At 44.2% G+C, this 17,962-nt stretch overlaps 1 protein-coding gene across 2 annotated transcripts in view; it reads left to right on the top strand.

The window, feature by feature from the left end:
• hook3 (hook microtubule-tethering protein 3) overlaps positions 1–15,081 on the top strand; it is a 35,190-nt gene extending 20,109 nt beyond the window's left edge. For both annotated transcript variants that reach the window (XM_062555230.1, XM_062555229.1), the window contains 14 exons: positions 483–623; positions 1,099–1,300; positions 1,558–1,668; positions 2,637–2,721; positions 2,975–3,044; positions 4,422–4,562; positions 5,064–5,151; positions 7,791–7,825; positions 7,948–8,030; positions 8,121–8,221; positions 8,663–8,767; positions 9,323–9,394; positions 10,310–10,446; positions 12,997–15,081. In XM_062555230.1, coding sequence (XP_062411214.1) covers positions 483–623; positions 1,099–1,300; positions 1,558–1,668; positions 2,637–2,721; positions 2,975–3,044; positions 4,422–4,562; positions 5,064–5,151; positions 7,791–7,825; positions 7,948–8,030; positions 8,121–8,221; positions 8,663–8,767; positions 9,323–9,394; positions 10,310–10,446; positions 12,997–13,012 — 1,387 coding nt within the window. In that variant the 3' untranslated portion in view covers positions 13,013–15,081. The remainder of the gene's footprint in view (positions 1–482; positions 624–1,098; positions 1,301–1,557; positions 1,669–2,636; positions 2,722–2,974; positions 3,045–4,421; positions 4,563–5,063; positions 5,152–7,790; positions 7,826–7,947; positions 8,031–8,120; positions 8,222–8,662; positions 8,768–9,322; positions 9,395–10,309; positions 10,447–12,996) is intronic.
• The last annotated feature ends 2,881 nt before the right edge of the window (positions 15,082–17,962 follow it).

Here is a 17,962-nt window from a genome sequence, read left to right as displayed (position 1 = left end):
GCCACCACCACCACCACCACCTCCACTATTACCCCCTACCACCACCACCACAACCACAACCACCTGCCCCAAACCTCCCACCTGTGCTGGGGCAACATCTGGGTCCTGTCTGGGCACTCTTGTCTTTCCACTCACGACCATCTCCTGTCTAGTCACCCCCATGATGGTGCTTTTGTATTTGGTGATGTGCGCACTTGAGTTTTGTTTGTAGGCAGTGGTGGCCCTTATGTCTTCCTAGATGTAGACGTTCATAAGGTTTGTCTTGGCATCTTTTGGTTTGCACAGTTTCTGTTGGTCCCTCACCGATGCACAGTGGTGGGGCAATATGAAGTTCTTAGCCTCTTACTGTAATGAACTGCTAATTTGCCTGAACTATGTGGTCATCTCCCTGACCGCGCCGTCCATCGTAATACAGTCTCCAAACGAGACCACGATGACCTGCTGACTCTTGATCTTTGACCTTTTGACCTGTGGGGGTACAGGTTGGAGGCAGCCAAAGACGACTACAGGATCCGCTGTGAGGAGCTGGAGAAGGAGCTGATGGAGCTGAGGGGCCAGAACGAGGACCTGACCTCCCTGGCCGACGAGGCGCAGTCGCTCAAGGACGAGATGGATGTGCTCAGGTGAGGGGTCAAAGGTCATGCCGGGGGTCGGGGGGTGCGTAAAAAGACGAGTAAGATGATTTTCTAGCATGTTTAGCTTCAACCAGAGCGATAGATAAAACAGATAAAACACAGTGGCAAAAAATAAATAAAGCCCATGCCAGTTTCTTGGTTATGGAACTTTTGGAACTATTAACAGCCAATATCTTGGTCAGTAGTAAATAAGTTAATTGATTACACTCTTATATAGCTTAACAGCACAGGTTTTTTGGAACTTTTGATCGTGTGGCGGCGACATCAAAGAGTGTCACACCTCTCTCTTTCTATGGCTCTGGCTTCAACTTAAAACTGCTATGAAACAGGCTCTCAAAAAGTCTATTGAATTCTCAGAATATATTTCTTCTCAGTTGCGGTTTCCACACAACATCTGTCCCTGTCTTCCTGCCCTCTAATAACCTCTGTTTCTCCCTCTCTGTTTGCTCCACCCGATGGACAGGCACTCCTCTGATAAGGTGTCCAAGCTGGAGGGGATGGTGGACTCGTACAAGAAGAAGCTGGAGGACATGGGGGACCTGCGGCGGCAGATGAAGCTGCTGGAGGAGAAGAACAACGTCTACATGCAGAACACCGTCAGCCTGGAGGAGGAGCTCAAGAAGGCCAACGCCACACGCGGCCAGCTGGAGACCTACAAGAGACAGGTCAGCACACACACACACACACACACACACACACACACACACACCACACCACACGTATCAAACACACATGTGTAACATGCACATATGCATGGCAGGTTAGCTGCTTTAAATATACGTAATGAATGCAAGCATACATCTGACACACACACACACACACACACACACACACACACACAGAGGCTTTTCAGCACCTTACACATTTCTCACAGGCGTCCAGGAGTGTTAACGTGGTAACGTGTCCCTCTGTGATTGGGCAGGTGGTGGAGCTGCAGAACAGACTGTCCGAGGAGTCCAAAAAGGCAGACAAGATGGAGTTTGAGTACAAACGTCTCAAGGAGAAGGTGGACTCCCTCCAGAAAGAGAAGGATGTATGTCCAAAAAGCATTTCTGTTACCATTTGTGTGATCTAGACCAGTGGTTTTCAAACTGTGGTACAGGTACCACTGGTGGTACGTGGACTCTGTTGTGGTGCTTTTTTTCATGAAGATAAAATAAACACTTCAAATGAATGAAATAATGAAAAACACAGTCTAGATTACATTTAGACTAGTTCTAAGCAAAACAATGCAAAACAGGAAGTACAGTGGAAAATATATTTAAATTAAACTACGCTACCGTATTTTAATGCTGTTTATAATGGTAGTACTTGGAGAGTCAGTTGTTGAGGTGGTACTGATTGTAAAAAGTTTGAGAACCACTGATCTAGACATTTCAGTAATCATTTGTGTGGTCTCGCATGCTGGTTCTCCAAAACTGTGTTTTTGTGAGGTGTCAGACTTGCGTCCCCACAAGCGTATATTTGTGCTGACTGTAGATAGGATTCAGGTGGAACAGGCTTCTCCTATCGCCAGTGGGGAAGTGCAGCCATTGAACTTGGGGAATGTTGTGTGTTTGACATACATGCCTGTTCCCAGGGAAGATAGCAGGGCCCTCCTGTCTGAAATCTTTGATCTCAGCACATACAGCGCTAGGGGTGCATTTTGCTCCAAAATAAAAACATCAGAATTGTGCAGGTTGACGTTTGTTTGAGCAAAATAACCAAAAGCAGGAAGCAGCTGGGGCACATCAGAGATCAGAGAGGTGTGTGTGTGTCTGTGTGTGTGTCTGTGTGTGTGTCTGTGTGTGTGTCTGTGTGTGTGTCTGTGTGTGTGTGGCCATAACAGGAAGGCAGAGGTGCTTCACTGATAAGCATTGCCCTCTGTCTCTACTGACCTCTCTCACAGCAGGTTCTGATTAAACAAGGGCTTGTATTTTTCCTCTACTTCCTGGTCGCTCTTTTTGTTATCAATTCCTGTCCTCCCTTTTCACCTGACCTTTCTCTTTTTGTCCTCTCTAGCGCATGCGGACGGAGAGAGATTCTCTGAAGGAGACCATTGAGGAGCTACGTTGCGTTCAGGCCCAGGAGGGCCAGCTCACAGCAGGTGAAGTCCCTCGCTCTCTCAACTGCAGCACTGGTCCACAGCATATCTCCCTGATCTGATTCAAGCACTAAGATGTCTTGTGAAACAATTCAAAATGGTGCATTTATTCTCAAAGGCCACACACACACACACACACACACACACACACACACACACACACACACACACACACACACACACACACACACACACACACACAGCACACAGCGCGCATCTGGCTATGTGGCTTACTACTGTACACATCTTTCCACAGGCATGGGTCTACTGGGCAGTAACGAGGGCTCTGATTCACTGGCTGCTGAAATCATGACACCAGAAATCCGGTATGTCCTAATTTTTCTTTTCTTTATTCCTCCCCATGTCTCTTTCTATCCTTCCTTCCCCCTCTCCTTTCTTCCGGAACATTCTTGAGTCTCCTGCTGAGGCCTCATGGCAGCACACACACACACACACACACACACACACATACCATTCCACTCAGGCGCTCTTTAATCACACACAGAGGGATGCTCGCCTCACGTCTTGCACTTATTAGCAGTGTTCATGTTGTTATAAAAGAATTTAACACGGGCAGTCCGTATTATTGTTTTAGAACTCCAGAGGAAGTTGTTTGCACCGTTAAATTATGTTTGAAGTGAGGTCGCTAGCCTGTGTGTGTCTGTATGTGTCTCTGTGTGTGTGTGTGTGTGTGTGTGTAGGTTTTTTTTATTGAACCTTTTATGAAGCCAGTATGCTCCTGGCTGATGAGATGTGTTGTGAGTCCTCTCCATAGTGAAGTGTCTCCGCTCTTCTTCCCCAATGAAGTGGTTTGATTTGGTGTGCCGTCTCCTTCCTTCGGGCCCTTCCTCTGTTTGACGTTTCCTTTCTTTGGCCCCAACCTGCGGCCCTCGTTGTCTCTTCTGCTTTCAGCGAGGCTGTGTTGTCCACTGTTTTCTGCTTGTTGTGCAAGCTGTGTGTGTGTGTGTGTGTGTGTGTGTGTGTGTGTGTGTGTGTGTGTGTGTGTGTGTGTGTGTGTGTGTGTGTGTGTGTGTGTGTGTGTGTGTGTGTGTGTGTGTGTGTGTGTGTGTGTGTGTGTGTGTGTGTGTGTGTGTGTGTGTGTGTGTGTGTGTGTGTGTGTGTGTGTGTGTGTGTGTGTGTGTGTGTGTGTGTGTGTGTGTGTGTTCCTTTCTGTCGTGGCCTTGTAACTTGAGTGCTGTTCTCCAGATGCTGACGATGCCGCTCTAACCTCACTTGCTTTTCATTTGCCTTTGGTGATGACCGTGACCTGTACACACACACAAGCATGCACGCACACACACACACCTGCTCTGAAAATCCAACTATGGAAACATTAAACAACATTTTCTCAAACTCCAAACAACTTAAATTGTGGGCCTAAAGCTACATTGGCTCTGTCCTGCATTAAACAGGCAGCTTTAGAGTGTCTCTTGTTGATAAGGTTTTGTTATTGATTCTGTCCAAAGTTCGTTCTGAAATTGATAATGTGACTTCCTCTCACTTGCGTCTCATCAGACCAATGGAACTCCACTTGTTAGTAGGAAAGAACAGAGTGCCATATCTTTACTCTTGACATAGACAGACTTTTATTGAATTGTCAACTTGTCAAATCCTAGTCTTTCACTTGTGTTGTCTTGTAGTAAATTGTGAACTCTTGGCCGCATGAAGTAAGTTTTAACATGTGTGTGTGTGTGTGTGTTTAGGGAGAGACTCATCAGACTCCAGCATGAGAATAAGATGCTGAAGATCAACCAAGAGGGCTCAGACAACGAGAAGATCGCTCTTCTGCAGAGCCTTCTGGAGGATGCCAACAGCAGGAAAAACGAGCTGGAGACAGAAAACAGGCATGTTACACACACACACACACACACACACACACACACACCTTATTTATGTGTGGACAGTACACAGCACAAATAAGTTGCCTGTCCACATGTTTGTATCCTTGTGATGTTTGAGCAAATCTTGATCAAGATGGTGCTAGTGAGATAGTGAGTGAAGCCCTCACACTCACAACTGTGCAGATCATAGGAATGCTTTGCATTTAAAATGAGCAATGACTCCTTTGTATGCTCTGCTCTAAGAGATGGTTAGATTAGATTACCGTAATTTCCCAACTATTAGCCACGGCTTATAGCTGAAGAAATTTTGCAAAGTCAATATATGAGGTTAATACACTGGGGCAGTTAACATAGTATTAATATAGCTTTGTTTCTTTTAACTTGCATAAAACACTGTCCTGCGGATTATACACAATGCGGCTAATACACAGGAAATGACTGTAGATTCAACTTTGTTGTGATTGGGTGTTGCTATGGGTACTGATGGCTGCTCTCTGTGTGCAGGTTGGCCAATCAGAGACTGCTGGAGGGTCAGGGGCAGGTGGAGGAGCTGCAGAAGACGCTGCAGGAGCAGGGCCTCAAGGCTGATGATGTGAGTCCTCTCCGTAGCCCCGCCGCTTAGCGCTTAGCGCCTCACACTAAACACTAACACAAAACACACACGGCGCTCAGCCAACACTGAATGGAGCTCTTACACCTACACGATCGCAACGGCATTCACACTCTACCTGCAACACTTGAACTCGTTAAACAAGTGCACCTCTTCGGAATTCACTTTGTGTAACACCCACGTGTCGTAATGAGTCTCGCTCGTCTCTTTATGTCTCTCAGCCGCTGATACACTCACACTTGCTGTTTGCGCCACATGTGTGGCTTTTGGAGATCTGTCCCCTCACACTAAATCTGCTCAGTAGTAATACTCACTATACTCACATATACTCTATACATAAATGTGACCCTGCCAGGTGAAACCAGCCGCTTTGTGCACGGTGCTCTTTTGAGAAAATCCACGATAAACAAACGTACGGGTTAAAATGACGAATTTCACGTTTCCGCATAATTCGACATAATTCGACAGTCGACAGATTTCACAGAAAAACATACGTTTTGACTGTTAGACCCCGACTTAATTTAGGTGAAGATTCAGCACATTAGCAGTCATTCCCGTTGTCCACGCCGCATTTTCTCCTCTTCTGGTGTATAGTGACGGGAGAACCATGACAACTTTTGATGCGGTTATCTACCGTTATACATAACGTTAGAAAGCTTAGTTTATGGCCTGTCATGTGAGCACAATAACTTAATTTGGTCAATTTGACCAAGGTTTCACCTTGCAGGGTCACAAATGTACAGTATAGAGTACACTGATATGTCATACAGAGTAAGGGGTTTTAAGGAATGAATGATCATGTAAATGCTGTATGTACAGTATGTGGGTGTGTTTGAGATGGATGAGCCCATAGTGCTGTGTTGCTTTGGTACGTGCTAAAGTGACTGCTGAATGTGAGTGGTGCGGTGTAAAGTTGATCAGACGTCCTGAGAGAAGCCCAACCCTGCTGCGCTCCATCATGGAGGACTGATCACTCTCACTGCCTCATCATCTGTGTCATTGGGTACCTGTGTGCATGTGGCCCTTACTAACATACTCACATGTCTGCTCTTTGTGTGTGTGTTTGTGTGTCTGTCTGTCTGTGTGTGTGTGTGTGTGTGTGTGTGTGTGTGGGTGTAGTGTGTCTCCCTCTGTAATGTCATACGTGTTATATCGTGGAATTTGAAGGTCACGCTGTATGGAGGTGAAAGGTCGACCCAATGCGCGTGTGTCTCCATTCTCCTTCACATGTACATACACTTCATGACGCCCTGATGGCTTCTCTCATTCATGTCACACACGTGATGACGCCCTGATGGCCTCTCACCGTCCGACTCGCAGCACTCTGTCCTTCTGTTGACCCATTCGGTCACTCACACAGCTCATCACACCACTCATCCATCTCTCTCTGTTCTTTTTTTTTTCTTTTTAATTATTTTTCTTTTTTTGTGTTGCTGGGTGATGGACTGCTTTTCAATACATGCCACTTTTTTCTTCTCCTTTCTTTTCCTCCTCTCTTTTCTTCTCTCTCTGTCTCTCTCTCTATGTCTCTCTCTTTCTTTCTCTCTCGCTCTCTCTCTCTGTCTCTCTCTCGCGCTCTCTCTCTCTCTCTCTCTCTCTCTCTCTCTCTCTCTCTCTCTCTGTCTTCATCATCGCGCATATCCTCAGGCCATTGTAAGTATGGTGCGCGGCTTCACGTGCGGTTCTTGCTGCATCTTCTCTCTCTGTGTGTGTGTGAGCGTCCGGGACTAACCGACGCTGGGTGGCCCAGCGGGGTGAATCAGGGGGGGAGGAGTGGAGGGCATGCCATGGCTCTGGTGTTGGGACGTGTTGTCTGTCGGGAGTTGCACCTCAAGTGTCTGTCTGGCTCTTGCCCCTGTGATTTTTTTCCCCCCCATGGAAATGGACCCTGAAGTTTTATTCATTTATTTTCTCGTGTTTTTATGTATTGATCTGAGTTGATTTTGATCTTTTTTGTTTGTTTGTGGATTGTGATTGTGGTCGCACCCATCCTAATTCCTCCGAGGCTTAAAGTATATTCTGGAGTTTAGCCTAACTGGTGATATGATTGCCAGTGCATGGCTTCAGCTATGTTGATTTTAGACCTCACAAGGAACTAGTTGCTTTTCAATTACCGCCCGCTGTTTTCTCCGTGGGAGAGAAGTGACTCAGGATGAAATGTTGCATCATTCCCTGGATGTTTCTCACACAATTCCTCTGGCTTGATCAAATAGTTGCAATCAACCCTAAAACCGGCTATTTTTGTCTTGTTTAATCAGAAAGGCGTTTTGCTCATAATCAAAATTTCCCTCACTGAATACAAATTCGTGTCACAGTGCCCTCTGCTGGTCATTTGCCTTAAAAGCTTGTTAATTTCCATTTAGTCCTAAACAAGCTTCCATAGGGTGTCTGAAGGGTTTTGCAAATGTACTGACATAGTAAAGCCCTGTGATTTGTATTTAATATGAAGACCTAAATTACACCGTTAGCCGTCGGCGTAAGCCGTTTATGTTTATGTGGGATTTTCCCAGTTTATCCTCCCAGCAGAGGGCATGCATGCATCTTGAGTATGTCTCTGTATGTCCCACACTCTGCGTGTGTTTATATGAGCTAATGTATGTCTTTTGATCCACTTCTTTCAGGCGATCATGCTGAAGAAGAAGTTTGATGAGCAATTGTAAGTGGGCTGTTTTTTTTTTTGTGCTTTCAAGCTTTTATTGTGTCCTTAAGGAACGTAACATCTTGCCTACCTTTACTCACCTAACCTTTAACTTTTGTGTCTGTCTGGTGTCTCAACAGGATTAAACTGAAAGAGGTGACCAGTGAGCTTCAGAAGAAGACCACCCACATTGAGGACATGGAATCAAAGACCAGCCAGACCAGTAAGTGGAGAGACAATCTATTGTTTGTGTCGAAGAAATGATTTGGCCGCCGCCACCGGCTTATCTGTGCGGTTCCTTCATGTGTTTTAGCTCAAAAGGTGGAGGAGCTGGAAGAGGCCTTGAAGAAGAAAGACGAGGATATGAAACAGATGGAGGAGAGATACAAGAAGTATCTCGAGAAGGCCAAGAGTGTAAATATCTCCTTTCTTCTCCCTCAGTCAATGTGATTCCCATAGATGTAGTATGAAAGCTCAAGTCTCTCAACTTTCAACCTTTCAACCATCTCAGTTCTTAAAGTGATGGTACATGGCTTTTAAGCAATGTTGTTTGTCAACCACATAACCGGTTCATGATCATGATAAATTGCCTACTGATGATTAAAGCGTTCCAGGAAAAAAAAATGTTGCCCAACATCAATGGGAACATACCAGAACAACAACATTTGACCAGCGACATTGCCAATGGATCATGGTTCACTAAGCCCTTTCTGAAATGAATGCTTAGCGCTGTCAATTTACTTTCTTGATGACTGTCAACTTGATGGATTGACTGTCTTCATAAATCGACTGTGTCGCTGAATTAATTGATTGAGGATTTAATTAGCTGTTTGTATGTGATTTTAAAAATGGCAGGTTATCCGGACTTTGGATCCCAAACAGAACCAAGGTTCGGCTCCCGAGGTCCAGGCCCTAAAGAACCAGCTTCAGGAGCGGGAGAGGATGCTTCACTCCCTGGAGGTGAGCTCAAGCTGCTAATCCCGAGAGACTGTAGGTGCTAGTGATCTTAGAACTGCTAAGGACCATTTTAGGCATACTGCTTTGCATCGTGACTGCAGGATCCAGTGGCTTTGAAAAGGCTAAGGTGCATTGTGCTGTGCCTAAAACCACATTAGCTGTTCTAAATTCACTGGAACCTACAATCACTGGAACCTACAGTCTTATTTTTTCAAAATGGTAAATGCATATACTGTACCTCGCAAGATTTTCTTAAAATAAAGGCACAGCAACAAGAAATGTCATGATTTATTCATAGACAATCATATCTCTGCCAGGAAATACTTTTCTTCTCTTGTGCTGTCAGAATGATTATCAAGCAACACTGAGAAGCATCAGTTCTAACTTTTATATCAATTTTGTGGCGCAGTAAATTAGAAAGAAATGTGGTCAATGTGAACACTTGTGTTTGGTTTCAAAATGCAATTCAGCCAATCAAGAATTGGAACTCTTGGCCATAATGAATGTGTAGTGTACAGGACTCATGCTGAGGTACTCCTCGCTCTCTCTGCCTTACAGAAAGAATACGATAAGACAAAAACACAGCGGGACCAGGAGGAGAAGCTGATCGTGTCGGCGTGGTACAACATGGTATGCATCCCCACACATCAGTCAGGAGAATGGGCCATTATGTTGGTACAGTATTGAACTGTGGTACAACATGGTATGCATCCCCACACATCAGTCAGGAGAATGGGCCATTATGTTGGTACAGTATTGAACTGTGGTACAACATGGTATGCATCCCCACACATCAGTCAGGAGAATGGGCCATTATGTTGGTACAGTATTGAACTGTGGTACAACATGGTATGCATCCCCACACATCAGTCAGGAGAATGGGCCATTATGTCGGTACAGTATTAAACTGTAGCAAAGGAAGAGCCTCAGCTGATACTGGTGTTTCAACACGGACTAGTATTTCGGTGTGCTAAACTGTGTTTCTGTGGGTGTGCTACACAAGTACACCCACTACAGTCGTACAAGGCATGTCAAGATTCTTCACAGCTGAATGTGTGAGGTTTTGCCACAAGATGGCGCCCACCACCCTTGCTTTGGTGGAGAGGAGAACATAAGGGGAAGAACACATTGCATTTCAGTTCTGGGTAACAGTACCCTGCCACCTGAAGATTCCCTCCCACTATAAGTGTATGTGACCCCGTTTGTTGATAGTTAAGACAAATGGTAATACTTAACTTGGAATGTCTACACAGAGATTCAAGGTCAATATGTGAAATTGTTGTTGAACAATTACTGGACATAACTTTAACCACATTCAATCCTAACATAGGACGTGAACATCATAACTGTAACCACAAACAGAGTGTCAACAGATAGTTTGTTAATAATCTGAGCAACTGTAGAATAAAGTGTGACTAGAAAAACACATATGTAGATAAAAGATTTCATCAGTAATTTTTTTTTCTCATCCACTCTCGTATGCATGTCTCTCTCTCTCTCTCTCTCTCTCTCTCACTCTCTCTCCCTCTCTCTCTCCGTGTGTAGGGCATGGCCCTCCAAAAGAAGGCGGCGGAGGACCGGCTGGCCAGCACGGGCTCAGGTCAGTCGTTCCTAGCGCGCCAGCGGCAGGCCACCAACACGCGCCGTACCTACCCTGGCCACGTGCAGCCCACCTCAGCCAGGTAGATCCAGCGGCCAACACCTCCGCTTCTCAACCCACACCCACCCACCCCCTCGTCCCCCTCACAGCCCACCCTCACCCCTGAGGAGATGGCCACATCGCCTCAGTTTCCCAGTCCTTCCCAACACACCCCCAAGCTTAGGCTCACCACCATGCTACAGCGTTAGCTAACTGTTACAGGGTTAAACCCACATGCCTGCACCCCAAATCCTACCCTCCAGTGTTACTATATCCCCCTTATCGTAAGCTGGTGCTCCCCACCATTTGATCTCCCTGTCACTTGGGATGTAAGTAGAGATGCTATCTGGTTTTACTGATTGATCTTCTTTTTGGTTTTGTTTGTTATTTTGTTTCATATAGAACATAGTGTTCTTTGTGAAAATGCAGAGCGTTTGACAACCTGCTGTGCTTTTAGCTCCCTGACAACAACGACAACAAAAAAAGAAACTTCTCTCCTGTCAAGCTCTGTGGTGTTATTTTTTTTTATTTAAAAGTGTTTCTGTAAAGGAGGACGTGGTGCAGTATTTATAGAGATGTAGTTACTGATATTGAAAGTGCTCTGTAAATGTTGTTCTGTTACCCATTGTGTAGTAGTACATGGGAGGAAATGAATCAAGTTGTGACTGTTACACAGCAATCAGCTCTCTTATATTATGAAATGATGTACTAGCTTAAGAGAAGTTACTGAAGTGTTCCTGTAAAGTTTGAAGCAAGTGCTCACCATGAATGAGCTTTATAAACAGTGTTCGGTATTGACAGTTTGTTTGCATATTATGCAGTGTACATTTTGTTTATTTTTTTTTTTTCCAAGAAAGAGACCCAACACAACATATCAACCTGCGATCTCCCAGTTTATTTATGCTTTTTTTTTTTTTTTTGAGCGTGCATCTCTGCTTAACATCCCTTTAGGTCAAACCTATCAGGGGAGATCCGTAATCTTCTCTCCTCAGTGTTATGGTTTAGTGTGTATTATCCTGTCCTGTACGTACGGTTTCTCCTTTAGTGCCCATTTGATGTTGTCTGAACAGTGAGGCCCACTAGAGGTGGGCGCTGTGAGAAACAGACGATGGCTGTCTTGTCTGACTTAAGTTAGTATTCTATCCTGTCTTGGTGTTTTGATAATGTTTGTTAGTATGTAACCTCTTTTTGATTTTTGGCAAAAATGTTTGAAAAGAAAACAAAAAAAGGTGCCGAGGAGGAGGAATGAACCATTATCTATGCAGCGGACTCTTGAGTGTAAACAAGGTTCTTGTAGCCAAGGCGACAAGATGGCCGACCTGGACGATTTTTATAGTGACTGTGGCGTGAAGCAGAGTGGAATTCCAATCTTTCAGATTCAGAATTTCACAGGAGATGCAATAAATACACATGCATATAAGCATACATGTTTGATCTGAAGGAATTCAACCACTTATTGCAATTCAGAATGTTCTTGATGGGAGGAAGAGGATGTCTTCATTGACTCTGATTCTTATGGACCTTGTATGTGTATATCGTCGTCCATCTTTTACGTGCTCTGTACTTTTTCGATAGGCCCTGATGTGAATCTGGCAAATGTTTCTTTTTTTCTAACTGAGCGGTAGGAGAGGTTTTGTATTCCTAATTCTGCATTTTCAGGCTTGTGTGTCATTTTAGAAGCTGTTGGTTGCACCCACCAACTGCGTAACTCACTATGCCTTACGGCTGTGCTAACATCAGCTGCTGCTACCGCATACTTGAAGATTTACAATCCCAGCCACCCAGTGTTCCCCCAAAACTACCCCTCTGCCTGACAGACCTGCTGTTGTGGGGATTTAATGGAGTTTGAGCTCTGATGGTTGCACCACAGGCAAAGAGCCCCTCCGGAACTTTCCATGAGGCCACCGGATTCTTATAACCACGATTCTGTAAACTCATTCCTTCAATTGTGTCCGATTGCATGTCTCATTTCAATAACTTGATTAACAACAAGGGGAGGATGATTACGGGAAGGGGGCAAGAAGTTCTGGGACATGTTACCAAGGTCACAATGACGTGCCAGACTCTTTCCTTTTTTTTGTGATAGTCCTGGAAATGACTAATGCTCTTTTTTTAATTATCATCTTAATTATCTTTCTCAAAGCCCATGCCATTATTTCCCCTTTGCTGGAAGCAGCCACTGTTGATGCATAACCCTCCACTAGCTCTGTCCTGCTAATGAACTCATTCCCACTCCTGCCATGTCATTGCACTAATTAATTACCCAAGTTTTCGGTTCGGCACTGTCGCCTAGCAACGGGGAGTCGGGCACCGGACAAACACAGGTGACCGCTGCCCCAGTAATGGCCAAAGACTGATCAAATAGTTGTTTGATCAAATGATTCGACGATTGATTACTGATTGATTTATTGATTGCACGTTTTGAAAAGATCAATCGGTCTCTTGGCAAATTTGAGAACGCTTGGTGATTGACTTTTCTCTGTCTTCCTCCTCTCACTCTTTCTCTTCCTGCCTGTCCCTTTCTCTGTCTCTCTCTCTCTCTCTCTCTCTCTCTCTCTTTCTGTCCTTCTCTCTCTTCTCTTTCCCTCCACAGTGATGTGATTGCATGACCGGCAGGGCGGGCTTGGAAGTGGGTGCATGACCGTGCTGCTTGCATGACTTAATTTGCGTTGAGCCTGCAGAAATAACCCAATCAACACTAACCCTCCCACAGCCTCTCCCCTCTCCTCCCCCCACGCTTCTTCCCACCTGTCATGTGGACCGCCGGGGTGGAGAAAGAGATCCAGTCGTAAGTCTGGATGCTCGGGAGACACCCCCCCCCACACACACCCTTCCCTGAAACAAATATGTAGTCCCTCCCACCCCGCAACACCTTCTTGGGCCCTTACCATTTCTACAGGGACAGATGGGCTAGCAAGGCGCTATCTTAGGCTGGAGTGAGCGGTGCAGGCGAGGTGTACGTATAGGGAGAGCAGGAAGTAGGTTTTTGTTTTGACTACTTCCAAGATGGCCCCTTACAGAGGTTTGGACAGATCCAGAGGTGGCAGGCTGAACTAGGAGGGAACGGCTTCATGTTAGCCTCTTACACTACTTAAGACGACCACTTTTGACCAGTTTCGAGTAGTTGGCTGGGCACCTTAATGAAACTGCTCAGAGAAGCAACTGAAAGGGTCTGGGACGGAGTTGTCTCCAAATGATCAAGCGGAAACCTTTTTTTGCGAATAAGAAATTAAATGAAGACTACATGATTCCTGTATTTTCCCATTCAAAAGCCCTTTCTAATCAATTTTACCTTATTTGTTTTGCCACTATGTAATTTTATTTAATTTAACTGTTATGCCTTTTATTCAATATAGTGTTACTTTTATGCTTTCCTTGTGTCCCTTCCCCAAAACCCCTTTGAGCAAACTGCTCTGAAGATAGCAGTGTGAGATGTAATGAGAGATTGAGAGATGAGAGAGTCCATGAACAGAAAATAAGCCTTCACAGTTCACAAGCAGAAACTCTTATTTATTTATCCTGTTTTTGTTGATTTTATTTACACACTCAGTATTGACTTTAGATGCAGTCATATCATTGGATATGAACAATTTAGGGGGAACTAAAACAAAATGGAGGCTGCTCCATAATATACATTTGGTGTTTTTAAGATGAGTGCACAGCTGTATTTGGTAAATCAAATAGTGTGAAGTATTATTCTGTAAGTTTTGAGGGTATGTTTTGTGAAGGCATCAACACAGAGTCTGGAAGTTTTCCAATGTCCTAGTCTCTATGTTTGAGAGTGTCCACTCTTAAAGTTGCATAAGCGTATGCAGCCTTCTTACATATGTCAAAAGATCAAACGGAAAGATAGAGTCTGAAGAGGATGTCTTTCTCAAACTATCATTTAATACTCAAGTGCTTTTTGACACCACAGAATTCAGTAGGGATGTGAAGTCTGAGGTCACTGGTACCGGCATACCTCTGACACGTCAGTGAAACTAGTCTTCACTGATTTTTCTGTTGACTATCCTCCTCCCCTTTCAGATGATAGAAAACTCTGTTCATATTATAAAATAGATATTCAGACTGTGTAATGTGTAAGACTTGTGTTGGCAGACATGTTAAGAGTTATGGAGAACCGTTCAGTTTTTAAGTAATTTGTTTTTTAATAAACTGTTTGTCAGGTGTGGCAAAAGTTTGAATGTCTCATGGACATAATCTGTATCAGTGGTCAGAGATAACCAGTCAACTTTTAGCTCTGAAATCCATGTTAGGCCTTTCACTACCGTCCAGTGGAAATCTGCTTGTCTGCTACCCAGTCCAGGAAACCTCAAACATTAAAAAGCAGGTTGATGTCTAATTAACTAAGTTTGTAATCTATCAACAGGTTTTAATGGTGGCTGTATTTTTTTTTTTTTTGAGTAATCAGGAGATTCCTTACTCTGTAGCAAATAACCTTCCATTTGCCAAGTTTTATATTGCTTGTATACAATATGTAAATAATGTATGTCTGAAACAGTGGTGGAAGACCTGATTATTAGACACAACATAGGAAAACAAAACAATCTCATGACTGAGTTTGGTGGATTTCATTGTATATCTCCATTACGAAACATGTTGACAAAAAACGTGCTTCCTATGCTGCAAAAATGTACAGTTGTTAATCCAGTTGTAAATAAAGCTTGTATAAAACTTGTGCTTTAAGTTTAATGTATCTTTTCCTCCTCAACTATTAACGGATCATTAATTACTAGATCTGCAGATCTAATGGATCCCACACTTGCATACCAGACTAGGCCCTTGGCACAATTCAATAGATACATAAATCAACCATATTGCTTACTTATAAAAGTAAGTATAATAGAACAATATAATACAGATACCTTAAACTAAACTTAAACTAACTTAACATTCGACAGCATGTTGGAAACCATATAGTCGTTGGACTTTTGATTACCAGTGCTTATCAGTTGTGTAGCCAAGGCTTAATTTCCCTGGCAGTGCTATACTGTACATAGTAAAATAAGCTCACTAAACCTCAGTGTATCAATAGCATGACCAAAGAAAACACAAAGGAAGCAACAACACAACTGGCATTTATAGGCAGTTAAAGTCACAGGATCATTCCGCAATACTCTATGTGCCTTTCACACAGGCAATCTCCTGAGGAAGCGCCATCTGGATGTGGGGAAATCTGGGTAAACAAACAGAATGATATGGGTGTGGGGGCCTGTATACTGTAGACCTGTACATCCTCGTCAACCTTACACAAGTGCAACAGGAAACTTTCTTTTATTCATTACATTCGGCCTACCTTCTCAGCTCAAATGCAATTTGAGGCCTACTACTCTTATGCCAAAGCAATGCTCAATAAGTCATTCTAGGCCCATGACAGTAGGCCTACAAAGAGGCTGATGATATTACATCCACTAAAACGTTTAATCTCTTCTTTCAAGTCTGGTTAGCCGACTTAATGTGAAACCAAGTAAAAATTTTCACGGCGTGAATCACCTCAACAGATGATTAATGTTTTAAAGTTAATGGTTGGCCTAATGCACAAAGCAGATTTGGCGTCTCTGTTACGGTCGTTTCCCACAGGCTAGAGTCGTGCTGTGTTTTGAATCAAGGCGGGAAGAGATGCAGCCTTGAGTGTGTGCCTCCGGATGGATTTATTGCTTTCATGTGTGCAGTTGGAGCCGACGCTAACTGCGAGAGTCGGCCCATTCAACACAATAGTCAAGGCAATTCGACGAGGCAGTGAACTTTTAGCCGGCGTGCCAGGTAAGGACAGAGATCTTATGATGAACATGATGAACGTGAGTAACGCATGACCACAATTGACAACTGCACGCTTCAAGCCAGATGGTTATGGAGACAGACATTTGCGGTGCTGACGTACATGTTTACAAAAGACTGCTGAGGTTAGTGTGCTATAAAGATAGGATAAATTATATCAGGACAGTCTGCAAAAGTTACAATTTCCGTTGGAATCAATAAGGTATCTATCTATGTTTAGCGAGCCAACTTCATAATGAGCTTGATTGAGAAGCCAGTTTTGTAGAGATAGATCTGAGCTTGCCTGATGATATTCCAGGCCATAGTGGAACTAAATAACCTACTCTGGCATTTTTATGTTTATAGTCTGTATGTAGAACAGACCTCTAGTAAATGTGTGCTTTGTTTCCCAGCCTATTTTTAGACATGTTATAGTGATCAATTTGTTTTTAAAGAATTACTTGGTCATTGTGGTGTTTCACCGTTGTTGTTATGGTCACTGTCTTCGCTCAAGTGCACCCTGTCTGCTCTGAAAGTGTCGTGTAGGGAGAGGGTTTAGTGGTGTGCTTTACGTGTCTTTGTAGCAACCCTGTAATTGAAAGAGAATATTGATTCATCTGTTTCTCATCTTCCTAGAGACGTCTCACACAGTTGTCCGAGGTTTCTCATTACTGCCCCCCCAACCCCCCATTTCAATGTTTTGTGTGCCTGGCCAGAAATTCTGGTGATGGAGGCAGAGAGAGGCTATGGGGATGTGGAGTGGAGCCCTGTCCCCTCACCCAGGAGGCCTCAGCTCACCCTGACCTCAGCCTCAGAGATCTAAGGTATGGGGTGCCTCTTAACATCTCTCCTCAATCCTCGATGCTCAGTCCCTCTGGCTCATTCCCACTGATCTAACTAACACTGGATTGACTATCCCATTGTTGCCGCCCCATCATTCTTTAGATCAGTGGGAACGAGGACCGAGGAAGGAAAGGAGGATGAAAACCTTGATTTCAGCCTCTTGTATTTGTGTGACGCGTTTATTTGGTGGATCTTCAGGCCAACATTTGTTTGCTGTCTATTGTTCCCAGTACAGCCATATATTGCAAGATTGGCTATGAGTATCAAACAAAATGACAGTTTGAGCTACAAACAGCAAACTATCAAAGCATAGACATGAGACAGCTTGGTACAGCAGATTATTCCATCAGTTCTATATGTCACAATTCAGTCAACAAGTTATAAGAAGATTTATCAGGGATAAAGTCAGGGTGCATATAAAATATAGCCCAGGCAAAATATAAACCAGAATGTTTAACTACTCTAGGCCATTTTTTAAAGTTGCATTTGTTATGCCATCTGTGGTGAAATGTCTCAATCTTGCTTGATCCAAGTTGTTATGTCTAACACAGTATACTGTGGGTATTGCAGTGCCATTACATCAACTCAGTTTCATATCCATCAATGTTCTTGCCATTGAGACGCAGAAGTATCAAAGCCACACATGACAAAGCACGGGCCGTCACTGCCAACGCCAGCCCTGCCACCTCACCACCCGGCCAGCCCATCAGTCTTCGCCATGCCCAGATACCCCTCTCCCCACAATGGCCGCATTTAAGGCTAGCCCTTTTCAATTTCAATTTCAAACAGCCGTGAGCCGTCGACAGCACAAAGCGCTGGTTGATTCTGTGGCGTTTGAGCGTTTCAGGGCTAGCGTGGGGCGCGGCTGGACTGTGGCAAGGGGGGGGGCCTCAACTGCGTCCGACACCAGCCACCTCTGCCTGCCCCCCACCACCCCTTTCAGTCTGCTGCCAGCCCTC

The sequence above is a fragment of the Sardina pilchardus genome, chromosome 14 (genome assembly GCF_963854185.1).
Source record: "Sardina pilchardus chromosome 14, fSarPil1.1, whole genome shotgun sequence".
Lineage (NCBI taxonomy): Eukaryota > Metazoa > Chordata > Actinopteri > Clupeiformes > Clupeidae > Sardina > Sardina pilchardus.
This window is presented reverse-complemented; position numbering and strand designations above follow the sequence as displayed.